Source organism: Triturus cristatus, chromosome 2_2 (assembly GCF_964204655.1).
Source record: "Triturus cristatus chromosome 2_2, aTriCri1.1, whole genome shotgun sequence".
Classification (NCBI taxonomy): domain Eukaryota; kingdom Metazoa; phylum Chordata; class Amphibia; order Caudata; family Salamandridae; genus Triturus; species Triturus cristatus.
In genome coordinates this window covers 946,372,247-946,390,094 of record NC_140582.1, presented here as the reverse complement: position 1 = coordinate 946,390,094, position 17,848 = coordinate 946,372,247, and the positions used below count along the sequence as shown (strand labels likewise).

Here is a 17,848-nt window from a genome sequence, read left to right as displayed (position 1 = left end):
GGCCGGGTGCAGAGAGAGTTAGGCCCAATGTTATCCTATGAGGGATAGGGGGGCCTTGGTTGGTGGCTGCTGACTAGCAAGCCACTCGGCTGTGGGAGCTGGGATCCTGGTCACTTACTCAGGGCAAGTGGGGAAGTAGGTAAGTGTAGAGGTTGCACTGCCAGGGTCACTCGGGCGGCTGGGTGCAGGGTGCTTTTCAGCCTTCGGGCGCTCAATTGATTTCAATGGGAAATTTCCGGTTTAGAAAAAGAGTGCAAGCTCGGGGACGAGGATTCGTCAGGTGCCACCACCACTTCGAGAGGTAAGTTGGGTAGTTGGAGGATAGGTAGGTACCCCGGGATCAGGCACAGGCCTTTTGGTGTTGGGAAATCTTACCCTCTGTTGATCGCGGTAGGGGGGGCACCTTGTTCTGCGGCTGCAGGCTTCTTCAGGCGTGTCGAGGGATGTCCTTGGGTGCCGGACTCGGGGTCACAGTCTACGTGGGGTCGTCCTCGTGGTCTTTGCTTACTCCGGCACTTGCCAGGCTTGGCTGGTGCAGAGTGTGCTGGGTTCGCAGTTCCGGGCTGCTGCAAGGGATTAGAGGTAGGTTTTGAGTAGAGCCTCTACTCATGGGGGTCCCAGGGGCTTAGAGCCAAAAGGTAGCCAGGTCCTCCGGGGTTTGTGAGGTTGCTGGACACAAGAGGTGCCGGTTTGGAGCAGGTTCGAGGGTCGACAGGCCGGTAGGGCTGGGGCCAAAGCAGTTGGTGTCTTCCTCTTCTTAGCAGCTGCAGGGCAGGTCTTCTTTCTTCTTGCTCTTCTTTGTATTTTGGAATCTGGAATCTGGGGAAGGAAGGTTCAGGGTGCCCCTAAATACTAGATTTAGGGGCGTAACAGGTAGGTGAAGGGCAGGGACCAATGGGTCCCTGTCCTGGGGTGGGTACACCCCCTATCCTGCCTCTCTCCTGTGGGAGGGGAGCAGGAGCATAGTCCTGATTGGGCAGGGCTTCCCATCTTCAAGATGGCGAGAGCCCGGAGATGTGCTTCACCTCGCCTCCCCCACCTGAGGGGTGGGGTTGGCAGGCTGGCACAGCCCCTGTCCTTATTTTTGGTTTCCGGCCAAGCTTCCCGCCAGAGTGGGGGGTTGCAGTGGCCTGGGGAAGCTCACAGAGGCGGCATGCCTTTGAAGCTTCCCCCTCCCATCCTGGGGGAGGAGATTTAGCACCTCGCCCAGGATGTGCATTGTTGCAGGCCCAGGAGAGCAGGGGCTCTCCCACCCAGGGGTCCAGCAACATGTCTGCTGTGTGGCAGCCTAGGCAGCCTCAGACAGACGTGGATTGTAGGTTAGGCTTAAGAGGGCATCTCTAAGATGCCCTCTGGGGTGCTTGGTACATTAAATCCCACACTGGCATCAGTGTGGGTTTAATGTGCTGAGAAGCTTGATACCAAACTTCTCAGTCTTCAGTGCTGCCATTATGGTGCTGTGGAGTTCGTGTTTGACAAGCTCCCAGCACCATATAATCTTAGATAGTAGCACTGCACTTACAGGACCCAGGAATGGACCTGGATACTGTAGGGGCACAGGGCTCCTGCCTCTGTGCCCACACCACTGGCATAGGGCACCCAGCTAGAGGGGTGGCTGATGTATGCCAGGGCAGTGTAGGTTGTGGGCATGGCACACAGGGATGTGTGCCATGTCGACTCTCTGTTTTGTCTTGTATCCAGACACTCAGCCTGCAAGAGCAGTGTGTGTGTGTTAGGGTACAGGGCCTCTAAGGGTGGCACAATGAGTGCTGCAGCCCTTAGAGGCCTTCCCTGGTCACAAGGCCCTGGGTACCTAGGGTACCATTTACCAGGGGCTGACATGTGGCCAGGGTTTGCCAATTTGGGTTTTGGCTGTTAGGTAGTTTTTAGGGAAGGAACACAGGCCCTGGGCACCTGATTGGCAGGAGCCCAGGGCACAACAAGGAAAAGTGCATCAGCTATTAGGCAAAAAAAAGGGGGGGGTTACTGCAACAGAAACCCACTTTCTTACACTCTCGCAAATGCGAGACCTATTGCATTGCAAATGTGTCCGCGCTATAAACATTTTTTTCAAAAGCGTTAGGAGAGAGCGTGTCCTGCCTGCAACATCAGGCAGGACAAAGCTGTTTGAGGAAATAGTGCTCGGAGGCTGTAATTATAGCCTACCCAGTAGCAACACATGTAACAGGGGGTGTCGCCTTGGGAGGTTACAGAATGAGACAAGGAGGTACTAAGGAGGGAATACCAAGCCTATTGGCCAATGAACAGCCACAGTTTAAAGTGGACAATGACACAAGTCAATGAAATATATGGGCAAAGAGTGGGTGGAGCTTCAAGTCCCTACCTGAATACAGCATGCCTTGCAAAGCAGCGCATGCACTGCCCAGTCTCAACCTAAAAAAAATGTAGGACTACAAAATAGTGGAGAATTCCGGACCCAACTACTAGTTGGCAGTATAATGTAATGTGCACAGCGTGTGAATCCCAAAAAAATTGATGGTGCAAAACAAGCATTGGCAAAGGTTTCACATATGGGAGAGCGACTGCCGTGCAGAACGGCTGAAAGTAAGAAAAAAGGGCTATGTAGTGGCCAGAGCGGTCCACAGGGGGTAAGTGATCCATGTTCTTAGTATGGGATTATTCTCTGCCTTCCTAAAAAAAGGATAATAATCTTACGTACAAGCTGAAGTTCGTCATTTTGGCACCGCATGAAGACAGCACCAGAAAGGCAGTACAGAGCAGAGAGTGCTGTGTCGTTTGCATCTTTGCAGCATATTGACACCCGTTGCCATAGCTTTGGGCCATTTTTTCCGGCGTGACTACAGGGAACAAGTAACAAAGAGGAAGGTGGACGGGCTAGCAACAAGAGGGTAGGGGCTGGTCAGGTAAGCAACAACGCAGAAGGAATTTGGGAAGCAGGGCAAACAATGCAGGAGATGGAGGGGAGGATGGCGGTGCAAACAAAAGCAAAACAAAAGTACAGCTGAAAGTGAAGAGCAGAGTAAAGACACTGGGAGAAGCAGTACTTGGGTCAAAGTAAGGACAAACACGAGAAGAGTAAGCTAAGCCAGCACTTGCTGACCAAAAAGTATCAAGGAAATGAGGCTAACTATGAGAAGTGATGGGCAGGCTCTAAGCACTGTCTCAGGCAAGACCTAAAGTATGGTGTGAGGGGAGGAGGAAAACTGTCAAAGAGGTGAGGGTGCCTGTCAACCATACCTAAGGGCATAAAACAACTGACAGTGCCCCCAAAACATTTGTGTCCAGCCTGAGGGAAAACAGTCTTTGCCACACAGAAATTTTACTATGCAGATAAACCTTTGTACTTTTACCACACAGGTAAGTATTTGCTTTAAATCGCATACTTTTTATGCTGAAAAAAATAGATTTTAGGTAAAGGGAGGTAACCGTGTCTTTAGGGTTCGGGTAAGTTGAGATAAAGGGAGGCGAGGATAACTTGAGGTTTGAGGGTGTGTAGAGGTTAAGTGAGGGTGACATGAGGGTTAATGGGTGGGTAGAGGTAAAAGGAGGTGAGAGTGACCCAATTAGATAGTATGCAACGGTACGGTCTGTCATTGTATGGCATGTTATGGTATGGCCTATTATTGTATAGAGTGGTATAATACGGTATTGACTGTCATTGTACAGTATGGTATATCTCCTGTTATTGTAGAATACGGTATGTTATGGTGTACTATTGCATAGTATTATTTGGTATGTCATGGCCTGATTTTGTATAGTATATATTGAGTTGAGTATGGTATGGTGTGTTGCTAACGTATGAATTTCTAACAAGAAGCATACATACGCATTTAGGCAAGTGCTGATGTCACCAGTCGGTACAATTTTAAAACATATAACTTACGCTGGCTTTCCCAAATTGGAAAGGAAGGCAGTGTTTCGCAAAATGCGAAAGAAACCAGAACGAGTCATAAACCCACTCTTAGTGGATGCTGCAACATGTAACTTTATTAAAATTTGATAAATTGTGTTGTTCTATTATGTGGCTCAGACAAGAGTGGCCGGAGAAAAACGGCGCATTGGAAAGCAAAGTTTTGAAAACTCTGGAAAGCAAAAAATATGAAAGGGAAGCGGTTGGCCCAAGACACAAAAACAAGGCTGCAGGGGCATAAAATGCAGCAAAAAAATGACCAGCATTGCCAGCATGTAAAAAGAACATACAAACTATAAGTACCAAAATCCGAGCACAAGCAGCGAGGAAGAACACTAATCAATAAATCAAACAGTGCTTGGTCCATGCTCTAGGGAAGAAAACAAAAACAGGGAGATTAGGTGAAGCTGATATGCGCAGACACAGAAAATAAGAGTGGCAATGAAGCCAACCATTGGTAAGTAATGGGCAGGCTAAAAGTCTCTATTTGGAGTTTTTTATTAGAAACAGCTCATCCCAAGCGACAACAACACCTCAAAAAGAGCAAAGAGACAGATATACTCCTTTTTATCTTAGCCAATATATCATAAGAATCTTTATATTATAGTTCTGCAACAAAGGCCACAGCTGTGTTTAAATAAGAACCAAAAATGAAGACATTCCTTTCTGTATCAATCTGCAGCTTCACAAGTGGGAAAATGAATGGTGACAGTCCCCACAAAAGTTCAAAATGCCTACTACTGCTTCAACCCAGTGTGTATGGTTATCGCCCAAGACAAAAACACGCTTAAAAATATCCAATGAAAAAGATCAGAACCTGGCGGTCTAATGTCAGTCCTATCAAAACTGCTTAGCCCGCCAAAGAAAGATTGTCAGAAGCATTTTACATCTACAGATGTCTTTCAGCCTGCTCACAGTAACTTTTGGCAAAGAAAATGCTACTAAAAGCATTTGGAGTTTGACTATTAAGTAGGAGGAATGTATCCCCTATACGGAGAAACGTCTTGCTCTTCCCCCTGTGGGATGGTCTGGTGGCCCCGCCTCCCACTGGGCCTCTTGAGAGTCGATAAACAAAATGCTACACCTATCTAATGGAACTAGTGCTAACCAAGCAATGTCCAACTAGCTGCTAAGGTGGGAAAAAAAAATAGCAAAAAAAAGTAAAAACCGCAAAAACATTTTAATGGATCGCGATTGGAAGGGAAATTGTCAGTCCTCCAAAACACACTTTAGAGAAAGGAAATCTTCTGGGACTTTCTAAAGAGAGTAAAGAGTAGAAAAGTGCACCACCTATTTATCGGATGCAATATTATAAAGGTAATTTTCACACTATCAGTTTTAGTTTGAGCTACTACACGCCAAAAAGACCTAATTTATTTTGGTAGCAGCTAACAAGTCTTGTCAAAGTGTTGTTTATCTCAATTCCTTTTCACCTGGAGCAATAGGACTTTGTAAGTGCATCAGGCTTTACTACTTTTATTCCTATTGCCATCGAAGATGACCAACCTTAATGAGCTCTTGGCTGATTTGCACGCTGGGTCAAACCACTTTGATTCCTTAGCAGAACTTAGTTTTACATGCAAAACATCCTTATAAAAAACCTCTTGCAACTCCCCAAACAACTGATTGTGTACATTTAAGATGGGGATTTCTACTTCATTAAAGCTCCACATATTTCGCTAGATGTACAACATATAAACTATAAATCTGGGAGTATAGTTTTTGATTTGACATGACATTGGGCCATGTACCATAGCGGTGGTTGTTAGTTACAAGGGTAGGCTGGGGTTCTCGCTTCAGGGGTTCACCCATTATGTTACTTCCAAAAGGTTTGTAGTCACTATCAGATCGTGTTTCCACTTTTATGTCTGCGAAGAGTGACCATAACCTCACATCAATGAGGACATAATCTATGACACTGGTACTCGTTCCTCTCTCAAAGGTTGGAGCTCTATCTGGATTGGAGATGGTATTCCCAATACATGCCCAGAGTCCCATGCTAACTGATAAAGAAGCCAATTTGAGTACCAGAGTGGAGACGTTTTACCATTATTGTCCTATCGATGACAGGATAACCCAGATCTCATCTTCCCCTCCAGTAATCTCATTAAGATATATCGAGGGTTCTTAAGCAGTATTAAAATCCCCTGCCACTACGATATTTGTGTTTATCTGTAGGGTGTCTAAGACCTCATCCAAAAGCGATAAAGTGGATGATTTATCAGTTGCCCTTATTGTTCTAACATAGATGTTTTATAAAGGCCAAACTGAAACCTGCAGCAAAAATTGCAATAATCCCCATTAAGTCAGGGCAATCTACGTCCATTAATGTAAGTGAGCAGGTACATCCACTACAAACTCAAATCACAAGGCTCCAGATTGCTCTCCCAAATCGCTCTGAAGGCTTTGCTTCTACACTGAAGGTGGCAAACCCATCTATAAACATTTTTTTCTGTGGCCCAGGTTTCTTGGAGCATGCAAATGTCGAGTTCTTCAAAGAGCAACACCAAATTTGGATAAGACAACTTTGATGCTACACCCGCTACATTCCATGATAATAACCTAATACTTGTTAGCGAACAATTATTCCTGCCGGACCTATTGCCATCTTAGATGTTGTCTATGTTAGCCATAGATGACTGAACATATACATTTTCTATAGTGCAGCAATTTATCAAAGGGTTACTCTTGTTGTCAATAACCAGACTTAAATCATCTTTGTTTATGGATGGAATACAGTTACCATTATTAGGCAACTTAGAGTCTGCACTGGTTACTCCACAAAATATATTCTTGTAGGACAAACAAGGATTCAGTCCAGATTTGTTTGTCAGTCAGTCAATTTGCTCCAGGTTAGATGTGGCAACGCGCAAAGGGGTTATAGTACTGCGAAGGAGAGGGCTGGGCACATTCCAAGTAAGATCTCTTGTTGTAACCATGAATGGGAGATGCTTTCAGCCTTATTCCCAACGGTTTGACCCCTATAAAATGACAAGTGCGCAATTCAAAGTTAATCCGATTCTCAACCATTTGATTTTCACATAAAAAAACATGTATGTAATCATGTGAGGATAGATTAAGAGTACATCTTTTTGCATGCACAATGTCTGACCACTGAAAGACAGTTCTGCTCCAGCCTAAGCCAATGGGTCACTTTATTAATTAAGACTTCTGTGTCTTCGAAAGATTCCGGTTTCAATTTCGGAACTTAGACCAGGTAAATTGATCATCTGGTGGAAGTGACTGGGGGCTCTTGTAGCAGACTGAAACGGCCTTTTGTAGGATGGCTTCTTAATGAAAAAAATAGCTGGTCCTATATTATCTCCTGGATGTGAGCTACTTTCACTATGATGAATCCCCTGGACCTTCGGGATAACAGCAGGCGGTGCTTTGGTGATAGGGTGTTTTGAATAGTTTAGCATATGCTGCATATGAGATCCCCGAGTAGGCCCACACGAGGATTTTAATTGGAGATTCTATTTTGTGGTCTTTCAGGATCATCCGCTTTGTCCCGGGATATCTATGTGCGATTTCTAGTGTTCACTGGACTCATGTTCAAATTTGATTTCCCCACTAGTTGTTGGATTTGAGGCACTGCCTTGGTGAACTTTCACAGAAAGCTCAGAAGTACCTTTATTACACATATGGTCCTGGCAGCAACAGCACGTTTTAGCTAAATGCTAGTAACCTGGGCGGCCAGGGAAAAGATTGAAATTTTAAGATGGTCCGATTTGGAGTCCAGTGTTTCAATACTAATTTTTCCCCCATGGGCATCATGTACCGTTTTAGCAGACTAGACTGGTTTTCTTTCGGGTGCAGGGACACTGTGTGTGAGAGTTTCTTCATTCGAACTGATAGACTGGAAAGGGTCAAAACGATTGTGACAAGGCACATTGGGAACAATGTTTATTTATGGGTATAGAGGGCACGGGCAAACTGACCAGTTCAGGACTACAAGTGTCTCTAGAACTGGATGGAACTTGCTCTATTGGATCCAAGTGGTCAGAATATACTGCAATTGTGTGTCCTGTGATGCTTGTTACATCAGGGGAGTAGGGTATTTTGGATCTTTTAAACATAGCTGGAACTTTTGGTAATTTACCCTTTCCATTTTTCACACTTGTGATCATGAGCAACCCCACTTCCTCTAATAGCGTATCAATGTCAGCCAATGTTTTGGAGTCTGATAAAGAGGGCTCAGGTATAGCTTTCTTAGGTCTCTCTGGTTTTTTGGCGTGTATTTCACTTTTGCATGATCACCTGCCTTGCGTTCGCCCATACTTTTAACAGGTGAGGAATTAAAATATCAACAAAATAGCCAATAAGTCCCCAAGAAAAAAAAAAAGATTTTTTTTTTAAAACCAGACTTACATTGGTTGATTTTATGGTCTTAGCGTGAAAGAGAGTAGGCCGAGCCCAGTCTCTTCCAGTCTATGACAAGCGAAGACGGGCCCTGCGGGAGCTAATCTGGGTTAAAATAAAACACCTTCCGGTGCAGATAGCAACGTTGGCGGCTTCCTGTCGCAGTAGAGGCTGGGACACGTAGTCCGCCCCGACACCAGCACACAACTACTGGCTTCAGGCCCCCATGCTGCAGGAGCCCATCTGGGTTAAAATAGAACACCTCTTGGCACAGACAGAAATGTTGGCAGAATCCTGCCACAGGAGAGGCTGGGACACATAATACGCCCCCACACCGGCACACAACAACTGGCTTCTGGGACTTTAATTTTTAATGAACCTTGCATAACCTTTCTGTTGGACCTGTCAGCCTTAGGGTGGTCTCCCCCTACATTTTTGCCCCTGTGCCTCCCATTTTCACCATACCTTTTTGTTGGACTTAGGCCTCCGGGTGCCCTAGCACTGCTAAACAGTGCTGAGGTGCAGGTGCTCTCCTCTAAAACATTACGACGCTGGCATATCTGCCACAAGCCCCTGCTACTGCAGTGAGGTTTAACCCTCCAAAGGCTAACATTGGGAACCCCCCTTATGGGATAATTTCTGACAGGGACCTAATAAGTCTATCATGTTTCTGAAACGGGCAGAATTCTCGCTAGCACCACGTTAGTACTCTACAGTGAACGCTTCAGCTGGCAGCACAGTCGGGGCCCAATGAGTGCAATCTTGACCCAAACCAGCAGCATGAGAGGCTCTACACGCTGGATACGTCACCCACATTAAGAGACCTCAGTACTCAAAGCCTATAATTCGATTTCCCACGGGACTCTCCCCACCACCTTAGTTTGTGCTGGCAATCTCAGGAATACTGTTCCTTAAAAGACTACCAGGATTGATGTCTGTTTACCTCATAACGAACCTGGCAATTGAGAGCTCATGATTCCTGTGAATTTTTTAATTTTTTTTATTGTTGAGCTTACCTGAAATAAAGATAAAGATATTTTTATTTTATAACTCATTGGTGTAGTGTCCTTTTGTGAGTGTTATTACTGTGTCATTGTTGGTGTGTGTTGCACAAATACTTCACACATTGCCTCTTAAGTTACGCCTTGCTGCTCTGCGCCAGGCTACCCTGTACTTGGTTTAGGGTACATACCCCGGCCAACTAGAGACGCCGGTTCTAACACTTTCAAAGTGTAATACTGTTGTACTGTGAATTTAGCCTGCCAATCTGTCAATAGTGAAAATCAGTAGTCCAGGTGAGACGATGCTATCCAATACTGATGATAAACATTTGTCTTTGTTTTTTGGGGACTCACCAAAATGGTATGTTCGCTGGTGCTTCACAGGGTATCGCTCAATATTTGAGGTCCCAACACCTAATATTTTATTTCTCTGCTGTTGAGCCAAAGCACTACATGATCACACCACTGCAGCATGATCTTTTCATTAGTAAAATGGGGTTCTAAATCAAATTAGGATCGAAAAGCTTTCTATAAACTTATTCAGGGCCAGAAAATGACCAGAGATGCAGCTGCAAGAAAAACAAGAAAAAAGACTTGTCAAGCTGAAAAGGTACCTGCCAATTATTTCTTTGAATCTGGCCTAAGGTACTCTTAAAATGACTATTTGCTATTTTCTTAAATCAGTCAACAACGAGATTGTTTCCTGTAGTTGATCAGTTTTGTGAAATAGTATAAAGCTGAAAACTTTAAAGAACCTCGTAAAATGGTGCACTGAATTGTTAGGTAAAGAATTATGAAAGATAACTTCAATTATGATGCATGAACACAGTATAATATTTAGAACATTGGAAAAGCCAACCATTTAGATCGTTGAGCATAAAGGAAGGGATGAATCAGACAAGGTTTTATAAAAAATCATGATTGCTAATATTGGGAACAGTCTTATAATCATAAATGTCTAGCAACGTGTGCCATATTTAGTTGAACAGACCTATTTTACCCTATTTGCAGCCTACGGGATGATATCCCGTTCCATATTACAACCTCTGTGCAACCATTAAACCTCCTTTCAATAACAGTGGTTGGACTTTCCGATTAGAGACTATTTAGTTGTATCAATAAAAATAATCTCTTCCAGTGATAGTTATATTTGTAATCATATTTATTCTGCTTTTTGCATCTTTTGACCAATCCAACACTACAGAACAATGTATTATCAGCAGTTCACTTGTATGTTTGGTACACCCAACACTTCCCTTTGTTTAATAGATCTATTGTGTTGATGTCCTGCAGATGTCTTGATACAATAGTTGCTTAAGAAGAATCTTTTTTAATTATAAGTTACTTAAGTTATGAGGTTTCATAACAAGAGGTAGGGTGTGCTGTAATTGATCAAATGTTGATATATCAGGCGTGGCCTGGCAGAGGGGAAGATAACCAAGATTTCCTGTGTACCTTTTGTACTGCTGCCTTGTGTGACAAAGGTTGCAGTACAGTGACTCTGCTGAGTCTTTGATGACAAGTGGAAGCCTCTAAAAAGGTCCTACAACTTCTTAACCACCATGGAGCTGCCAATGCTATGCGTTTCCTTTGCTTGCCTTAAGTAATACAAAATCTGTCACCTCTTGCTCTGCCATCAGGTCACTAATGGTGCCCATGTGAGACACACACCTGATCAGGCTTTGCAATCCAAAGTGGTTCTCTTTGAACTGTTCAAAAGAATAACGGATTTCCAGCTCCCATGTCATAAATGATTGGAATACTCAGTGCTATTGCTGTACAACTGAGACTTAAAATGAGCGTAAGCTGTCACCATCAAGTGTTTCTGCATCTCCTGTAACCGATCCTCAACTGACGGAAAATGACGCAACATGCTTACAGGCACTGCAGTGTGAATCACCGCTCCAAATATTAAACTTACTGCCAACTGCAATACTTTGCAGGATAAGATCTCCATCTCCCTTGTAAATTCCTCTTGCTCCAGTAACAGCCACTATTCTTAACGTGGTCTCCTCCTCCAACAGACCCAGCATTTTCTTGACGCCCCTGTATATATCAGTGGTTTTCATCACTGGCTCCAGCATTCCATAAAGCATGAGCATCGCACCCCTCCACTGAAGTGCTTAACTCAGACCCAATCTAACAGCATCAAGTCTATCGGCCTAACCTGCTACAATTACACAGATGACACTCAGATCATGCTAAAACTGGATAACTCAAAGCACCTATTCATCAGGACTAGACCATTCACTCAGAGCTGCTAACCAGTAAATGCTGAGGAATCACAAACCTAATTCATCCAAAACCGAGAACCTAGCATACACAAAATGTGGTAACCACCAGTCTACAAACATCTGATGCCAGGAACCTGATAGTGAACATCAATACAGCCTATCTAGGTCTTGGATATCAAGTCATGTCATAAGAAGTGCCTTCTACACCATGAAAAGTCTTCCACTTATTTTACCTTCATCTATAATTCCATCAGAAGCTCTAGGTGATCATCTCCCTTGTCATGTCTCATCTTATCAATGCAAAAGTGCAGTTCCTTGAGTTTCACTCTCTCTGCTCGAAAAACTGCAAAGAACCCAAATAAGACAATGAGGACACCTTTTTCTCCAGGTCCATATCTAATCAAGGAACCAACCTTTCTTGCAAGTAAAACTGAGAAGATACTAACAGAGGAGAAACCTTCTCTCTAGACTAACACTTCAGCACTTCACTTGATCGCCCCCCCCCCCCATACAAAAGAAACATCCATGGAACCTCCTGGTTCATACAGGCAACATAACTTTGGAAACTCTCCCGGCAAAATTTAGGCAACTGTCTAGCATGCAGGAAGGTAGTAAAGTCTTGGCACTTCCTAGATTGGTGATCAAGGTCAAATAATGACACGGATGTAAGGATCATACATACATGAACCAGGACCCCTCACAAATCCAGGATGGTAGTCGCAACTAGATGCACAGCTAAACCATAGTTTCCATTGCTCCACTCCACAAATAATAACTTCCACACATCTGCAGTGGCATAATGTGAGCATCTGCTTCCATGCATGTTTGGCACTAAAACACTTAACAGAGGCTGCAATCTCTGATAATGATGCAGGACGTTTCAACACTGCCCTCTTAGGTCACTCCAGAACACAATAGCTTACCTTCCAAGCATGTTCATGGAGAACCGTGCTGCTATATGTGCACAAATGGGCTTCAACGCCTCTTCAGGAATATGAAACGCTATAAAAAAAAAGCAACAACGATACAATACAGTGTTCATGTTTCATGCAATTTCAGGCAGGAGAATTAAATAATTAACTCACTCCAGTATCCTCATGAACTAGCCACATTCCGGTTTTCCTTTCCATTCTGAATGCAGAGAATATGCTTCCCAATGACAGAGTTATAAATTAGTAAAAAAATTAGGTGACTGTACTTGCCAAAAAAAAAGATTAGTGGAGGAGAGAGTGCCAGATCTATGTCGAAGGGCATGGAAAAAAAGGTAACTGACACAGGTTGCACTGGGGAGGGTGATTAATGGGTCCAGTGACCTCACAGTAGTGTTATTTTTACCACTGAGATGGAGCCAGCACCTCGTAGCGGTATAGGAGAACTATGAAAGTTTCTTCATCCAGTTTGACTTCTGGAGATATTCAACAGGGGAGGCATCTGTTAAAATAGTACGCACCAGAAAAGCAAATATTTTCCATTGCAAATTGATTATGGTGCCATCAAGTATTAGGTGGAGGATACAGTGCTGGGAAAATATCTCCTGCACAACTAGGTTACACATCCAAATGAAAGCAGTTTAACTAGCCTGCAATCCACCAACGTCTGCAACACAAAATATGAAACATCTCTTCTCCATACATGACTGAGAGACAGCCCACCACATCAGACTAGGTTTCTAGTAGCCGGTCTAAAAAACTGCTCAGCCAAACAAACTAGTCACTGGGGCCTGGATCAAAAAGAAATGGACAGCTCTTTACTGTGAAGATTTTGGAATGAGACCTTTAAAATGTATTCAGTCAGTAACAGGGGGCCAGTGTAGTGAATAGCATGCTACTAAAACATTGCCTCTTCTGGCTAAAACTAAGAAAGCTCTTACAGAGGATGCTGTAGTTAAGGGCACTACAATGGTCCAACTAGGCATTTCCTGTGACAGGAGAGCACTTTTCCATTGTAAATGTGTGTGGGGGGATTAATCTATTGAACTGCTGAAAGCAGCTCTTAATGACCGATTTACAACTGTATAATTATATACAAAAAGGCTAAAAAAGCGATCATTATTCTGAGCATAACAGGTCAGATGATCCTCAAGATAAATTCCAGCACTGTTGCCAGATGTGAATACATGGAGCACATTTTTAATAAGAATGAAAGGACAATGACTAACATTTGGTGGAACTGAGATAGCGATTTTGAACATACTTAAGTGTCACTCGCGTACCATATATCACAAATAGAAATATTTTACAAGAAAAGCTATTTGTTAAAAGAAAAAATGAAAAACAACTCCTTAGCAGAACTTGCCTGAGAAGAATGGATGGAGACCACGGAGACCGGAAGGAACAGAAATATTGTCTGCTGCTGAACAGATTTTTTGTCTGTAGGCTGCAGAAGGGTGCTTGCTTGTGAATAGGTATGGCAAACTGCAAGGGATTTCCAGAGGCGGCAAAGAGTTGCCTACACTTATTATTTTTTTTTATTTTAGAAGGAAACAGATTTTGATTCTTGCGTAGGAGTCAAGGATTCTCAGTGTTTGGCATTTAACAGCCGAGTATGCAAGAGAACATCAAAAACAGAGAATAAATATTTAAATCTAAAAAACGTCCTCTGCTTGTCGAATAAATATTACCTGGCAATCAATGAGCAATTGTGTATCATGTTCTTCTCCACAACAATGCCCAGCGATTCATCCGTCTCCACTATCTTGCCATCCTGATACCACAGCACCTGCATGTCCTGATCAATGTATGAAGCCATGCACTGGAAAGGTAAGCTGTCTCCTTCAAAAACAACTTGACGATGTGATGGGGTCATGTAGAAAGAGGGCAACTCAAGAGGCGGATCTGAAAATTAAGCAATTATGTTTGTCAATTTGGTTTGTCACAATATACAAAGAAATCGTTCTAAAAACGTGTCCAGTGGGGATATAAGTAAAAAAAAAAGATGGTCAAAATTACTTAAAACTATTAAGGGGGTGTTAATTTAAACCTATTTAAAATACCCTATTTTCACGTTTGCTGCACACGAATTTATTTACATATTTGTAAAACCTGCATAATGGTGACCTACCACAGGTCAGTGGAGTGCTTCACAATCACTAAGTTAGCAGTTAACCAATGAATTAGCACGTACCCACCTAAGAATTCAAAGCATAAAGCAGACAACATTCATATCTTTTTCGAATGTTCAGAGTTAAGCTCTGGAAAAACGTGGGGGAATCATTAACAGCTATCTTTGAAATTGACATAGGTTGATCTCCACCTTGTGATGTTTGGTAAAAATGATCAAGTAAATGGGCCGCTCATGCAGACCCATGAGGGCTTATTGTTATATCTTATTATCCTGGCCAGGAGGGAGATCTGCATGAGGTGGAAAGATCCAACCCCTCCGGACAGAGAAAGTTGGTTAAAAGCGGCACTGAGGATGGCACAGCTAGAGCAAGATAGCAGAGGGGAGATGCACAACAACATCTGGCTTCCACTATTAACCTGGGGACAGCGCCTCCGACTGATTACTCGTTAAATTTTGGTGCCTTAAGTGAGTCCAATGATTACACCAGACCCCAAACACGTGGGGAAGGCTATGTCGAACTAGACAAAGGCAGTTAGCCGAAGGGCGCCCAGGTTTAAAATTGTCGGCTTAAAAAATCTATACACACACACAAGAACTGGGGGTCTAATAACAGGCAGCACAGAAGAAAAGAAAGAAGGAAATTGGTGCATGAAATCAATCAAACCCGAACATTCCTAGAGCAGAGCGTGGATTACCATCAACCTCACTCATAGGATGGAGCATGTAGTTCAGTTATGGGGATTAGAATTTGGGCAGGTCTATAAATATTCTTCCCTTAGACCCTATTTTTCGAGCAGTATTTTTGATGGCTTAAAAAATCTGCCAACGTCTTTGGTGAGATGAGGACAAAAAAAAAAAAAGCATTTTAAATCTTGAACTTTAAATAGTTATCCATCAATACATTTTTGATTTCAAATATGTTGTTCTCTAAATAACGAATATTCCAGCTGAATCAATGACCTACTTAAAAGAGGTACATAAATCACTGGTTGACAGGAGTAGCGTTTTTTTTTTTTTTTTAAACAGATTGTATTGCAGGGTAAGTCAACAATACAGCATTAGGCCATTAAAGTCAACGCTGACGCATAGGTTGTGTTGCAATGCCGGAATCCCACAATGCAATACGCAACAACCAAAACTTAATCTCCTCCCTCCCCCCACGGGTCAAATGCATTTTGGCATGATATTGTGCTCAGGGCTGGCTCTCATCTGGTAATTCACTCCAGTTCCTCTCAGCGCCGCTCTTCGTAGTCAAAGAGGGATGCACTCTTATGAGGATCCCCTTGTTGCTGGTGGCAAGCAGGGTGTTCGAGGGGGAGTCCGAGTTGGTGAACCTACTGGAGTTAGGTCACATATATCGAGATCTGAGTCTCTTAGTGAGTCCACTAAGGTTTCCCAAGCCCGCGCCATTTCCAGTGAGTAAATACCCCTTCTAGCATCGTTAAGTAACACTTCCTCTTCATAGCTTGCCCATTTCTCAAGTAATTTTCGCCACCCCATAGGAGTAGTGTATATAATCACCTAAGCCACCAACCGACTCTGGAGCCATTAAACAAGAGATCCAAGACAAAAATGTGTTCTAGAATCTAATGACAAACAGATATTTCACTATTGCAACAGTGTATGCAAGGATACAACACAGCTTCCCTTTATGCAAAGACAAAAGAGCCATCCTTATCACACCTATCGCCCAAAACTACTAGCACATTTAAACTCCTAGCAAAGATGTAGTGTTCTCAAAGACACATTTTTTTAGTGTGTGGACACACACAATTCATTTTCGCTCCTTACCACATGTTAGGAGTTCTGGCTTCACTGCTGTCACCGGCTGCCCCAGCAATAACTTTGGGAAGGCGCACTTGGTTTCTCGCACAGTTATATTGCGATCTTTCACCCATCTGGATAGCCACAATGCGTTGCAGTCACACAGAATAAAGTCCGTTTGGAATTCCCTATAATCACATAATCAGATGTCACACTACTACACATGGGAATAATCAGATAACACCACACAAATAAAAATGCCAAACGACGCTAACAGCATACAAGGAACATCTCAAATATGGAGACAACAAACACATTTTACTCACAATGACTTCAATGATTCCAGATGATCAAATGTTCCAGGTGCTAGAGATGAAAAAAGATTTCCCGAAAGATTCCTGGAAAAACAGAAGCGATGTTACTAGGTAGTCTGCATTAGTAGAGTGTGATGTAGTAAGGGTAGAGTCATAATAACCCTACAAGTTTAAAACAATGTGACGGAAGAGGTGATATTTTTCAAAATAAAAAGGCCAATCTGGAAACAAGTACAGAATGGTACCGAAACCAAAATAGTTGAAAAAACATAACAATGGTGATTGAGGAACTAAAAATATAGCAAGAACGAGGATATGGATTGACAAGCATTTTGAGTTTTTTCCCTAGCCATAATATTTTTTATGTTTTCCCCCCAAAATCGACAAAAACGCAAACATATAGAAAATACATAAAGAAGCTTCCATCTAGTCATCATCCATTGGCCAATTATATGGTCATTCACACTTTGCTCATACCGACCAAAGGAGACCGTATAGAGCAATGGGTCAGCCCAATTCTGTGATTGATTCCCTTCTCTGCAAGTGACGGCATATTACCAAAGCACAAAGTCACCTATTACACAGAAAATGGCGGACGTCAATGGCAGGGTGAGCATGACAATCTTAGTTTTAAAAAGAAAATGTATTTGTTCAGCAAGGGCCCTAGGCAGCTCTCTGGACGCTGCTAGCAGGCTGCTTGAGTGCCTTCATGTGTGTGTCATCTTGGGCATATCAATCTCCTTAGTTATGAAGAAAAAACATTTAAAATTACATGAAAAGCATTTAAAAATAAAAAGTGTGTGCACATGCATCCGCACTCATTGGTGGCCATCTTGGAATGTTTTTTGTTGTACTTTACGAAAACCCATGCCAATATGGCTGCTCATTCATGTACCCGTAACACGTTATATTAAAAAGCATTTCAGGAGGGCTGCCCGTGCATCTTTGTGAAAACACATGCATGGGTGCCCATATTTGATATAGTTCACCAAAGGAAACAAGTTCAGTCAAAGTCAATTGGTGTACAGCCAATGTCAGACCCATTGGCTTTCACGTAGCTGGCTTATTATAGTAGAGCAAAACCAAAGGGAATGATGGACGGAGTGTTGAACATTGCAAGCACTCACCCCCAGTCAACTGATCTGGGTTTAATCCATCACCGTTCTTTAGCCCACTCTGCCACCCCAGTTCAGACATGGCCATATGCAAATCAGTCTG

At 43.1% G+C, this 17,848-nt stretch overlaps 1 protein-coding gene across 1 annotated transcript in view; it reads right to left on the bottom strand.

Moving 5' to 3' along the window:
• ADGRA3 (adhesion G protein-coupled receptor A3) overlaps positions 1-17,848 on the bottom strand; it is a 399,594-nt gene that overhangs the window by 209,350 nt on the left and 172,396 nt on the right. Inside the window, exons 5-7 of the mRNA XM_085642355.1 lie at positions 16,643-16,714; positions 16,344-16,504; positions 14,110-14,323 (exon numbers count right to left, since the gene is read on the bottom strand). Coding sequence (XP_085498481.1) covers positions 14,110-14,323; positions 16,344-16,504; positions 16,643-16,714 — 447 coding nt within the window. The remainder of the gene's footprint in view (positions 1-14,109; positions 14,324-16,343; positions 16,505-16,642; positions 16,715-17,848) is intronic.